This window comes from Lepidochelys kempii, chromosome 23, assembly GCF_965140265.1.
Source record: "Lepidochelys kempii isolate rLepKem1 chromosome 23, rLepKem1.hap2, whole genome shotgun sequence".
NCBI classification, from domain to species: domain Eukaryota; kingdom Metazoa; phylum Chordata; order Testudines; family Cheloniidae; genus Lepidochelys; species Lepidochelys kempii.
Window position 1 is genome coordinate 2,821,888 of NC_133278.1, and position 12,583 is coordinate 2,834,470.

Below are 12,583 nucleotides of genomic sequence, written 5' to 3' on the forward strand. Positions count from 1 at the left end.
CATTTCAGAGTGAGAGAGACCCAAAAGCCAACACAAGCCTACCTCCAAGATGCTAAAATTTAATAGTCAAGTGATACTTAATACACTGCACTAACTAATCCAAAGTAAACACCAAGCTGGGGTGGGGGGGAGACTGCGTAAGGTGCCAGTATTCGGTTTTCAGCCCCAATGCACCTAACGGCGACGCTTGTCGGAAAGTCTTGGGCCTGGTATTAATTAGCGAGATGGGTCTCGGAGGGAAACTGAATCCCAGCTGGGGAAACAAATTAGAAAGGAAATGCAATTCTATCTTGCGGTGCTCTCCTTGAGCCCTGGATTTCAGTTAGTTTAGCTCGGTGGGGAAATAACGAAACATGCGGTCAGCGCGAAATGACTCAAAGAAGCCCCAGCTCACCCGGGATAGGTGGCTCCAGAGTCAAACTCCCCTGAATCTCAACGCTCAGACCCCCCCCCAAGCCACAAACTTGGGGTGACCCTAGCTCCCAGCCCTCTTTAGATCAGAGATGGCTCTTGCCCCTCGTCGGGGAAGACTGTCCAGGCAGTGGCGAGTTCAAATCCACTCCAATGAACGGCCCTCGCCAGCCACGGCCGGGCTCCATCATTCCGTCTTGTTTCCGGCGTCGCTTTCCTTCTCGGGCGATGACCCTGGCTTCGCTGGGGGAGAGGAGGGGCTTGCCGTGGCCCCAGCCGGGGGAAGAGAGGGGCTTGCCCCGGCCTCGCCGGCCTGCCCCGGTTTGGCATCGATGGCAGAGTGCTCCTTCTTCACCAGCGCCTCCAGCTCGTTCTGCACAAAACCACAGGGCAGTGGGGCTGGTGAGCAAGGGGCAGAGCGGGGGAGAAGTTGGCTGCCCTGGGAAGGGGGCTAAAGCAAAGATCTCTGATCACCTTTGCCTTGAGAGAGGCGCTTTCCTCCTCCAGGATCTCAGCTCGCTCTGCCGTACCATGCGTACGGAGACCCCTCACCGGCGCGGAGATGCAGCCACCTCTGGGGTAGGGCATGGCAGCTGTTTGTACAGGGATCCTTCATCCAGCACTGGCATGCAGCCAGCTCTGGGGCAGGGCAGCTGTTTACACAGGGGTCCCTCCTCCAACGTGGAGGTGGAGCAGAGCAGGGCAGCTGTTTGTATAGGGATCGCATACTCCCCCTATGAAATGCAGCCACCTCTGGGGAGGGGCAGGGCAACTGTGTGTCTGTGAATCGCTCACCCAGCGCTGAAACACAGCGTCTTCTGGGGCGCAACGTGGCAAGTTCTGACGCAGGCCCAGAGCAAAGGCAGCTCCACGCGAATGGGGTCACCAGAGCTCGGATTCTGGCCAGGACACCCGAGCTTGACACCCTGGACTCTTAAGAAGAACTTGCATGGGACTTTGGGATGGTGCGTAGATGCAGGAATACACGGGAGAGGAGTAAATACCTTCCATCCCAGCAGCTCGGCCAGTGCTGTGCAGCCTTGGTCACACTCCCCGAGCCATGCCACATCCCTGGGGCAGGGAGGGAGAGCCCCGCAGGGGAAGAAGGCAACAAGCAGGTGTTAATGCAACTGCTTTGTGATCAGGGAGAATCTCACTCCACCCCCAGATGACCTGCCCTGGAGGCGGAAGAGCCCAGTGCCCGTCTCTAGCACCTATCAGCGACGGATCTGAAAGGGCTCTCTCAGAATCTGCAATTTCCCACCTTGTGAAGGATTGCTGGCCCTGTTTTACAGAGGGGAAACTGAGGCACGTAGAGGTTTGGCGACTTGCTCAAGATCTCAGCAACTCAGTGGCAAAGCCAGGGCAGGAAGCCAAAAGGTGTAGCTCTCACCATACCTGGTTCTAAACTCTAGCCCCTCCTTCCTCCCCCCCCCCCCCCCCCACCGAACCAGGGACAGAATCCAGGAGTCCTGGCTCCCAGCACCCTCTCTTGTAACCACTAGACCCCACTCCCCGCCCAGAGCTGGGGATAGAACCCAGGAGTCCTGGCCCCCCATCCCCTGCTCTAAACATTAGTCCATTTCCTGTCCCTCCATCCCAGGAGCTGGGCAGACCCAGCCTGCCCCCCAGCAACGAAATGGGCCATCCCTGACTGTCACCCCTCTCTCAGGGTGGGCCGTGCGCTGGCCCCTCGTCCCCAGGGAACTTGCCTGTAGGCCTTTTCTGAGTCGAAGTCCATGCCGGTGCTGAGGCCCATAAGGGACATGAAGGGATCGCTCTGCAGACAAGACAGACCACCAGTGAGGACAAACAGGCTCCCAGGCGGCTGCGGGGAAGGGGGGGGCAAGGGGGTGGGGGGCTCCTGGGGGCCATCGGGAGATCATACGAGCCCCCTGGAGAAACCCTAAATCATGTCCCGCCCCACTCCACTCCTGGGGCTGGCTAGGTGGACGCCCAAGATTTTGGGGCATGGGTGGGGGAAAAAAAGGCGGGGGGGGGATCATAACTGCCTCCTCCTCCCCCCCAACAGTGCTAATTTCACCCCCTTCTCCTGGCAGGATGCAGCCAAGCATGGCAGGCCGGCATCGTCCCGGCTGGCGCGGGAGCCTGCCAGTCAGTACCGCTCGAGCAGTCCATCCCCACAGCTCCCGGGCACCGAGAAAGGCCTCACCTGTCCCGTCTTCTCCTTGTTAATCAGCAGCCTTGGGGTGTTTGTGGGCACCCTACGTCAGACAAGGAGAGGGGAGGTCAGGAGGCGGCAACCCACAGCCAGGGGCCTTGCAGGCGGCCCCGGAGCACCACCCACCTGCTGACGAGGGAGGCGAAGGGCTGCACCTGCAGTGACGTGCCCATGACGATGAGCAGATCCACCTTCTGGAAATCCTGCAGGGAGCACGCGGTGGGGGGCAGGGGGTTAGTGCCGTCACCGTGGGGCTGGTAATCCCCCCCGCCCTGCCACTACTGCCCCGACGATCGGACCTATGGGCCCCCCCGGTGTGTCCCCCTCGTGTCAGACCAATGGGCCCACCCAGCCCTGTATTCCCCCCTCCCCCCAAATTAGACCAAGGGGCCCATCCAGCCCCATATATCTGCCCCGTCCCCAATCAGACCAACTGACCAACTGAGGATCCCGCCCTGCCACTGTCCCAGCTCAGAGCAACAGGCCCATCTATCCTGGTATCCCGCCTGCATCGAAGACAGATACCCGCTGCTTCAGGACATGTGGGTGGGGCAGGTGTTTATTCGGAAGCTGACGCTGGGAGCGCGTCTGGCTGGGGCACTTACCGACTGCATGAGTGTGAAGAAGCGGGGGGGCAGGCTCTCCCCAAAGAACACAATATCTAGGGAAAAGAGAAGCTGTCACACTCAACACCTTGGCCATGCCCTTCCCTGGGCAGCAGCTCCCCGAACGGCCGAGGAGAAGCCAAGGCGCTGGGTATGAGCAACGGCAGGCCGGCAGCCTCCCGGGGCCAGATCCTCAGCTAGGGTGGGTCAGCGACACTCCAGGGAAGTCAGGGGCGCTCCGGTTGATTTACACCAGTCAGGGGTCTGGCCCCACTGATTCCCATGGAGCGACATCAGCTCACGCCAGTTGGGGATGTGGCCCCACAGACTTCAGACACCCCTTAGAAACCTCCCAGCTCCTCTCAGAGCTCTTTGGGGCAAGGACCATGTGTTTGCTCTGTGCTTGTACAGCCCCTGACGAGTCCACGGCCTAGGACCCCAAGGCGTTATCATAATACAGCTAATAGCAACAAAAATGTACAGCGCCTAGTGCAGGGGAGCTGCAGGCACGGACCGAGGACCCCAGGTGGGACCCCTACACAAATAATTAAAATACCATCCCTGGGGAATTGATCCCGAGAGCAGGCGATTACTCTAGCGTCCTTAGCCAAAACTGGCTTTCCCGTCACTGTAGTGTGGGAGGTTTTCAACAGCGGCTGCCCTCCGTTCCAGGGTGGCTGCATTTCAGCCATGCTCTGCACCTATGTTTGTAAATCACTTTTGGAAAAAAGGGCCCCGGAAACATACAAGACTCAGGGGAATTTCATTCCACCTCCCTAAAAATCACTTTCCTCTCCTTGCCCTCCCACCGCCACCATTTCAATTGGATACAGGATTCTTCACTTCCTGTCCTCAACCGTTGATGCCTGCTGTTAAACAGTTGTTGCACTCTGCCCTAGAGATGGCTGCATTTTCAGAGGTGGAGACCGAATGCTCCTCACTGCTTTTCAGGGGAGCCGTGAGGCTTAATTCAGATTTGCTAAACCCTCCGAGCTCTCTGGAGCCGAAGGAAGATCAGAAGAGAAGAGCGTTGTTATTACCAGTTTCTGCTAAGCTGCTCTTCCAGACTACACTGCTGAAGGAGAGACATACACAAAGACAGACGTGAGGAGAGATCCATGCTCCAATTCTTAGGATACGTCTACACTCAAAGCGTTACAGTGGTGCAGCTACACCATTTCAGTGTGGATACAACTTACGCTGATGGGAGGGGTTCTCCCATTGGCGCAGGTAATCCACCTCCCTGAGAAGTGGTAGCTAAATCAACGGAAGAATTCTTCCGTCATCCCAGCGCTGTCTACACCAGGGGTTAGGTCAGTATAGCTATGTTGCTCAGGGGTGTGGATTTTTCATGCCCCTGAGAGAGGAAGCTAGACCAATGTACTTTCCTAGGGTAGACCAGGTTAGATTCATCCCCCATGAACGAATCACCAGCGGGTGAGAACTAGACACTCACCTGGCTTCACCAGACTCTGACATTGGTCGCACTTTGGGGTGACAGTCGAGAAAATCTTTTCTGAAAGAGGGAAAAGGAATGAAAGTCGGCGGCCGGATTCTCAGCTCAGCTTTGGAGGAGTCGGGAACAGACTGCTCTGATGGGAACCAATTGCAAGTTATGAACATTAGCAATTCTAACGGATTTTGGAAAAGATCTAAAAGCTTTGAGCAGATTCCTAACACTCAAGAGATCAGGAAACTAGCCAACGCGACAGCAGATCACACCACATCCGGACCTTCCTCTGCAGCTTTGGGCCACCGTCAGAGATGGAATACAAGCTAGACGGGCCTCTGGTCTGATCCAGGCAGGCAATTCCTGAGGTCCCAACTTTGTGCAGAGACCCAAGGGAACACAAATGACAGCCTCGTCCTCTTGAGCGCGAAGCAGACCTAGAGATCGCTAACCTCAAACGCCCAAGTTCTGCCTCGCCATCGAGTGTGCAGGAGTCTGTCAAAGAGATCGGCTACCACCCTGGCGAGTCCCAAGGTTTTTGCTCCCCAACATTAACCAGAGCTCCTAGCTCAGGCGCAAGCCTGTGCGTGACAGACTCTCCCCCAGCCTCGCACGGGCCGCCCATTCGCTGGGGAAGAACCCGGCAGGAGTCTTTGCTTCGCTCCTGTCACATCCTCAGGCTGATTTGTCTCCCCATGTCCCTTCTCTTACTGGCGGGGTGGGAGCACCCGGAACAGACGGGGATTAACCGGGCCTCATGGATTACGTGCCCATCTCGATCGGTGACGGACCGGGGCCCCACGGGGACTCTGAACGGTGTGGCCATTGATGGAGGTAGCTAAGGCGAGCCGAGGGAAGAGGTACCTTTCATCCAGTCCAGGGTGTACTGCTTCTTGCAGGAGGAGCCGAGACAATGAGAGGTGAAGAAGGTGCCGTGGGCTTCCACCAGATCTTCCTGGTCCAGGCCGGCCACCCGCTCCAACGTGTCAATGTTCTGCAAGGTACAGACATGCCCACCTGCCCCTTGTAACGCCGCAGGGTAGGGGCCGAGACCCAGGTAGCGAAACTGAGCAGGCCTGAACTGCCCCCAGGCTGAGCTGATGCCCCTGAATGCCCCACGTAGATCCCCCTCTGCCCCAAATCACAGTGTGGCTGGTCCTTTGAAGGGGGCGGGGCCCAACCTCACCTGGGACTGATCAGCTGGAGAGCAGGAAGTCAGCAAGTAGCTCAGCTGGGCTGGAGAGTAGCAGGAAGGCTCTTGGAGCATGGGGGGGCGTTGCTGGAATGAAGAGGGGCCATGCTCCCTCCCTTGGGCTGGGAGCCCCAGCCTGTTAAGTGTATTAAGCCCACCCCCATGCTCCCCACCACACCTCGCTGGGCCTTCCGGGGGTCACCCACCTGCGTGTAACAGCGCAGCAGCAAACCCTTCTCCTTCAGCAGCCGGATGAAATAGTGGCACACGGTGGGCTGGAACGGAGCAGGGGAACGTTTGAGGATTCCCTTGTAGGTCAAAAGCAGCTGTCCTTGCCTTTTATTTACACCAGCTGATCCCCAGCTTGCGAGGGGAGGAGGAAATCTGCCCCCCATACCCAAGTTTAGGACTGCCAGGGAAGGTTCATTAAGGGGGGGTTCTACACCTTACAGCGGGGCAGCGGTTGGAGGCCGGACATCTTCAGACTGGCCAGCTGGTGTGACCCAATGGGGAAAGAGAGAGGGGATACCAGACCAGCTGGGTCCATCTGTCTGATGGCTATGCCAGGCTAGGATCCGTGGATCTAAGTGGGGAGGGATAGCTCAGTGGTTTGAGCATTGGCCTGCTAAATCCAGGGTTGTGAGTTCAATCCTTGAGGGGGCCATTTAGGGATCTGGGGCAAAAACTAGGGATTGGTCCTGCTTTGAGCAGGGGGTTGGACTAGATGACCTCCTGAGGTCCCTTCCAACCCTGATATTCTATGATCTGGTCCAACGCAACCCAGGGGCGGGTAGCAGTGTGATCTGGAGTGAGGTGCGTGTCTGGCTGTGCACGGATACCAAGACAGCTGGGCCTTTTCGTCTGATCCACGATAGCGTCACATCTATTCCCCAATACCCTGCCATCCCAGTGCCAAGATCGGAGAGCCCAGGAGTCCCGGCTCCCAGTCCCCTGCTCTAGCCACCAGACCCCTTCCCTTTCCTGGAACAAGGAATAAACCCAGGAGCTCTGGCGCTCAGTCTCTGGGTCACAGCACTACACAACGCCTCTGTATTAAGATGCTGTAGAAAGTGAAGAGCATCCGACAGCTCAGGCTGGATGTACCTTAAACTGGCCTGGATATAGCTCCCTGGCAAGGGCAAAGAACGGCTCCGGGTGTTGCTGTGTGGAGGGAAACAGACAAACGTTTTGGGGGCGGGGTTAAGTTTGGTTTACTGATTAAGAACAAATCCTGTATGTCCCCCAAGATAATGCCTCACTGATCGGTCCCCCCAGTTTTGGGGTTTGGCAAACTGGTCTCAGGATCAGGCCCTCAAGCGGGGGTGGGGGAGTTCTTTGGCCACCCCCAATTCTCCCTGTGCCCCAGGATTTGAACTCCATGCCCGCCTCTGTGCAAAACGAGCGCAGCTCCCCATCACTGGCACTCCGGACGCCCCCATCCTCGCGTTAGGGCCGGTGCTGAGCTCCCATCGGCTCTAGCGGGGGGCTACTGGTGCTCGGCCCTCCCTTGTGCCAGGCTGCCTGGGTCTTAGAGAGACAGGGGTTTGGTTTGGCCAGTCGGCTAGAGACGGGAGGCAGCAGGTGCGAGTTTGTATCCCCGAGATCTTCAGGAGTTTGAACTGGGACAGTTTCCCCTAACGAGACTAGAAACACGAGCAGTTTAGGGAGTCCCAGTCGTGTTTTTAACCTCAATCCGTCCTCGCTCAGGGATCAAACAAGAATACGACGCGTCTGCAAGTGCTGACAATGGAGGGGAATTCTTTAGGACGTGGGTGGGTGGGTGTGTGTGTGAGACGCATCAAAGGGACTGTTCAGGTGGCCCACCGGGCAATGATCAATCATTATGGAAGGAGATCTCCAAGGTAGGAGGAATCCTGGGTGCTACCTTGAAGTAGTTGATTTCGAAGATGGCTTCAGGGTACGGAAGGTTGTAGCTCTGCAGATTGGCATAGAGCCCCGTGCCGGGCGACCGGAAGTCCGGGATCCCGGCAGCTGAGGGACACAAGGGGAGCTTGTTAGAAAACCCACCCAAATGCCAAGCGGTGTCGGTCAACGGGATGAGATGGAGAAGGGATGCCTCAATGTGGGGGGGGAGGGGGGGAGCCCTCTAGCCAGGGGCTCGTCACCTCCTTGTCCCTCAGCCTAGCAGGGGAGCAGTTTTCTAGTAACACTCATTTTCTGGGGTGCCACCAGCATAGATTAGATCAGCAGTGGACACAGCTATTAGGTTCTAGGGATTCCAGATTCTTCACCAGGACATGGGAACAGCCAAAGTCCCCCAACTCCCCACAGAATCCATCCCAGGATTTACAGGGAGCCCACTCCAGGTGCAGACAGGCCTTCTGCGAGTCTGGCCAGTGCTAGGTGGATGCCCACCTGGCATAGGCACATCATAAAGCTCCTGGCCACACACCTCAGTGCTGGGTCTTAGTGCCCAGGAGCCAGGTGCTTTGGTTATGAAACTCCGCCGATGTGCAAGTCTGGATGTGCAATAGAACCACGGCCCAACAGGGGGCGCTGTGATGCCAGAGGTGTTGTCTTTCAAACAAGACTTAAATGAAAGTCCTGAACGTTCCTGATCGTTCAAGGTCCCACAGCACCTTTCCCTCCCTTCTGCCCAGTGACACCCTGGCATTAGACACAGCGTTCCGGTCAAGTTCCAGCCAGCCCCATTCCATCCTGCCTCCCTACCACCCTCCTGCAGTTTCAATCAGATACAGGGTTCATCTTCGCTTCCTCTCCTAACTGCTGGGCAGCTGTCACGCTCCACTCCAACTCGGTGCTAGATGCGTGATCCCTGCATAAACAGCTACTGTGCCCCAAACCCAGAACTGGCTGGGTCTCGGCACTGGAGGAGGGAACAGTACGAACAGCTGCCAACCTCAAGCGTCATCTGCATTGCCGTGGAAGGGTGAGCGATCCCTGTACAAACAGCTGCCGCGTTCCACCCCAGAGATGGCTGTATTTCAGCAGTGGCTTGTAGACAGCTTTGGGATGGAAAGTGCTATAGAAACACTGGGCAGAACCGAGTCGTATCAGAACCCCTCCGTTTATTGCTATGCGCTGGTTTCTTTTCAACGTGATTGATCTACCGCCACCGTGTCCGCTGCTATACTCACAGGTCGAGATCCCAGCGCCCACTATGCAGACGACGTTCCTGCCTGCAAGGTAACAGAGGGAGGTGTCAAACCTGACTCTGGAAAGCTACCAGGAAAACAGCCCCACGCTCTCGGCGCCTGGGGGGGGCCGGCGTCGGCAGACATCATGGCAGCCATGTGGCCCAATTTGCAAACCAGCAGGCTCTCTTCAGAGCTAGTCCGTCTAAGAACTAGATCAAAACCGGGGTGCTCCCCACACTCCTGACCTCTGCTGGACCAGGCCCTGATCTGCAGTTACAAGCAGGCCCCTCTGTGCTGCTCCGGAGAGGGACAGCCCTCTAAGAGCATCCCTAGGGGCCTCCCCAGCTAGCATAGAGCTCACATCAAGGCCCCGCTCCCAGCATGGGGGACCAGCCCGGCCAGAGCACACTGCATTATGGCAATTCTCTGCTTCACAGGGGCCATGGGAAGCAGAGACTCAGCAGAGCAGCCCTGAGGCAGCTCTAACTTATGCTAGGACCAGAATACGAGCAGCGCAAGGGAGGTTTAAAGACACCTCCACCAATCCTGTCCCAAGTGCCGAGAGGGAGTAACTGCGAATCAGGCCCACAGAGGCTTGATCTCTCCCAGCAGCACGGAAGGAGAACCGATACACGTAGGAATGTGTAAGTCAGACTTGTCCCGCAGCTTGTAAATTACACCAACATGGAGTCCTTGCCACATCCATGGTCGGCTCCATGCCTCCCCCTCTGGCCCTCGGTCTCTCCCAGGCAGTTACCCGCAAGCACCTTCCCCTTCCCGTTTGGGGGATCAGAACGAGGGTTGGCTCCCTGGCTTGGTCTCAGGGAAGCTTCCTCCCAAGAAGGGAGAGTCAGCTTACACTTCTCGCTCTGCATGAAGCGGCTCACTCCATCCAGCGTCAGCTCATCCAGCACCTTCTCCGGCTTCTCGCTGCCCAGGCCCAGCGTCCGGGACAGGAGGTTTCGCAGGAAATCCACTGAAAGGGAGAGAACAAACAATGTTAGCCGCTGTGGACCCCTAGGAGCCAGGACTCCTGGGTTCTGTTCCCAGCTCTGGGAAGAGAGTGGGGGACTAGTGGCCAAAGCAGCAGGGGGCTGGAAGCCAGAACTCCTGGGTTCTATCACTGGCTTTGGGTGGGGAGTGGGGTTCAGTGGTTAGAGCAGGGGGCTGGGAGACAGGGCTCCTGGATTCTGTTCCCAACTGTAGGCGAGGAGCAGGGTCTAGTGGGTTAGAACAGGGGGCTGGGAGTCAGGACTCCTGGGTTCTGTTCCCAGCTCTGGAAAGGGAATGGGGGCTAGTGGTTAGTGCAGGAGGTGCCGGGGGCCAGGACTCCTGGGTTCTAATCCCAGCTCCTCCACGGATTTGCTGAGCAGCCTTGGGCAAGGTAGTCCCCCTCCCTGTGCCTCAGTTTCCCCCTCAGGAACCTATTTATTCCCATTTCCCAATCTCACAGAGGGGGATTATTGTGAAGATTAGTTGATGTTTGGAAAGCGCCTTGAAGATGCTACTTAAGAGGGGAAGGAGGGCTCCGTGGTTAGGGTTCAAGTCATAGCTCTGCAACTGACTCCTTGTGCAATGCTGGACAAGTCACCCAGGCCTGGCGCACGCTGCAAAGTTCTCCCCACATAGGTCTGTGGGCTAGGAATGTTCACGCCCACTAGGTGACCCAGCTGTGCCAGCAGAACCCGCAGTGCCAATGCGGCGAAGCCAGCAGAAGAGCACGCCTGTCAGTTTAGTTACCATCTTTTCTGGCGGTGGTGTCGCCGGACTGGCAGGCTCCAAGCCTCAGTTTCCCCACCTGTACACTGGGGATAATGGCGCTGCCCTGCCTCCCAGGGAGTTATGAGGACAGATATGTTAGAAATCACGAGGCGTTTAGGGGCCCGACAAGCACAATCGACACTGATTATTCAATCCCGATTCCTACCAGGTTTTGCCTCGAAGCCTGGACAGAAAAAGATGGCCTAAGTGCATTCACCCAACGCACTCCCGAGAGGAAGGAAGAGCCATAGATTAATAGACCCAGCTGGCTCTCGCAGGCTCTCTCTAGCTGGCTACGCCCAGTCCATCCCCTCGGTATGACAAAAGAAAGCCCAGGCAGCTTGGCCTTCCCACGCGCCCCATCCCGCCCCCTGGAATAATGCACAAGCAACTTACTTTCAGACTCTCCAGAGGCACCACCGTTTTCGGAGTCAGAATCAGAGTCCTGAAGAACAAAATATAAAACGATCTGTCGGTGAAGTAAGCCAGTGTGAACACAGAACTGTCTTCTATGTTTAGTGGCTACTGTGAGAAGCATCTCAGCCTGGGGTAGAATCGTCTGGGGAATTGGAGAGTCAGGACTCCTGGGTTCTAGCCCCAGCTATGGGAGGGAAGAGGGGTCTAAATGACTGGAGTAGGAGCTTGGGGGATCAGGACACCTGGGTTCTATTCCCAGCTTTGGGAGAGGAGTGGGGCCGAGCAAGTTAGAGCAGGGAGGTGGGGCGGGGTCAGGACTCCTGGGTTCTATTCCCGGCTCCAAGAGGGAGCGTGCTTTGGTGGTTCATCACCAGAGAAGGGTTTGGAGATCAGGACCAAACTCCGTCTCTCTAAGGACTTTCACGCCAGACCCAGAAGGGACAATTTGCACAACTGTTGGGTGAGACTCTCACCGTGGTCCAGCGTCACTGCTGCAGGATATGAAAGCCACACGGGGCTGAGCCCTGGGGAATAGACTGCAGGGAAAGAGTGCAATTAGGGGACAGGGAGGGAAAGGGTTAGCTAGGACCTGATGGGGTTTCCCCCTGTCCCTTGGTTGCAATGGGTTAGCTCAGAACAACTACATGCCCCGCTCCGAGCTTGCTGGGCCTCGCCACAAAGGGGAACCCTGGCTTCTTACCTAAAAGGGCTTCCACACACCGCACCCCCCAATACTCACAGGAGAGTCCAAGCCCCTCTCTGCCTCATTTCCTCCGGCACCAGCCGCTGTGAGACAGAAAGGAAAAAATCCAAGTTGCTATCGGAAGCCTGGGTGGAAAGGGGACCCCGCTGGGCCAGGGGGCACGGGGGGGATGGGCACTGGTGACTTGGGGGGCAGGGGGAAGGAGCCCCCCAGGAAAGGGGGGACCCCAGTGACTCAGGGGGGACAGGAGGGGAAGGGGGGTGCCTGTGACGAGGGGGAGTCATCCCCGGGCAGGGGGGGCGGGTGGGACCGTGGGGCACAAGGGGAGGAGCCCCAGACGGAAGGGGGGGACCCCGGGTGACTCAGGGGGGACAGGAGGGGAAGGGGGGTGCCTGTGACGAGGGGGAGTCATCCCCGGGCAGGGGGGGCGGGTGGGACCGTGGGGCACAAGGGGAGGAGCCCCAGACGGAAGGGGGGGACCCCGGGTGACTCAGGGGTGCGGAGGGGAGGCCCGTAACTCGGGAGGAGGTGCGGGGGAGAGAAACCCCAGGATCGGGGGACCCCAGTGACGCGGGAGGCGGGGGGGGGGTGTCCCCGCTGCCTACCGTCCCGCTCGGCCATAGATCCCGGCGCGGGGCTGCCCAGCTCCGCCAGCGGCTCGGGAACGGGTCCGCCCGCCGTGACAGAACTACAACTCCCAGGGCGCCCCGCGCCCAGAACGGCAACTCCCAGGGGGCCCCGCG

General features: G+C 57.9%; 1 protein-coding gene across 3 annotated transcripts; it reads right to left on the reverse strand.

The window, feature by feature from the left end:
* Positions 1–43: 43 nt before the first annotated feature.
* SIRT2 (sirtuin 2) lies at positions 44–12,543 on the reverse strand. Of its 3 annotated transcripts, none has more exons than XM_073321335.1 (16): positions 12,446–12,543; positions 11,877–11,923; positions 11,117–11,165; positions 9,819–9,935; positions 8,960–9,001; positions 7,726–7,832; positions 6,945–7,001; positions 6,047–6,115; positions 5,513–5,642; positions 4,655–4,714; positions 3,199–3,254; positions 2,720–2,796; positions 2,585–2,636; positions 2,124–2,191; positions 1,416–1,482; positions 44–784 (listed from the first exon to the last, which is right to left on the reverse strand). In XM_073321335.1, exons 1-16 carry the CDS (start codon positions 12,459–12,461, stop codon positions 599–601), a joined length of 1,200 nt encoding a protein of 399 aa, XP_073177436.1. In that variant the 5' UTR covers positions 12,462–12,543; the 3' UTR covers positions 44–598. The 3 variants fall into 3 exon arrangements, with proteins under 3 accessions (XP_073177436.1, XP_073177437.1, XP_073177438.1); XM_073321337.1 differs by lacking the exon at positions 44–784 and adding an exon at positions 796–985; XM_073321336.1 differs by lacking the exon at positions 12,446–12,543 and having other exon boundaries at positions 11,838–11,877.
* Positions 12,544–12,583: the final 40 nt, after the last annotated feature.

Excerpts from the sequence above, each read along its gene's own strand:
- SIRT2 (XM_073321335.1), bottom strand. Across the intron at positions 3,255-4,654 it reads TCAGAGTCTGGTGAAGCCAG|ATATTGTGTTCTTTGGGGAG; the intron begins GTGAGTGTCTAG and ends TCTTTTCCCTAG. Across the intron at positions 1,483-2,123 it reads GACTCAGAAAAGGCCTACAG|GGATGTGGCATGGCTCGGGG; the intron begins GCAAGTTCCCTG and ends TCCCTGCCCCAG.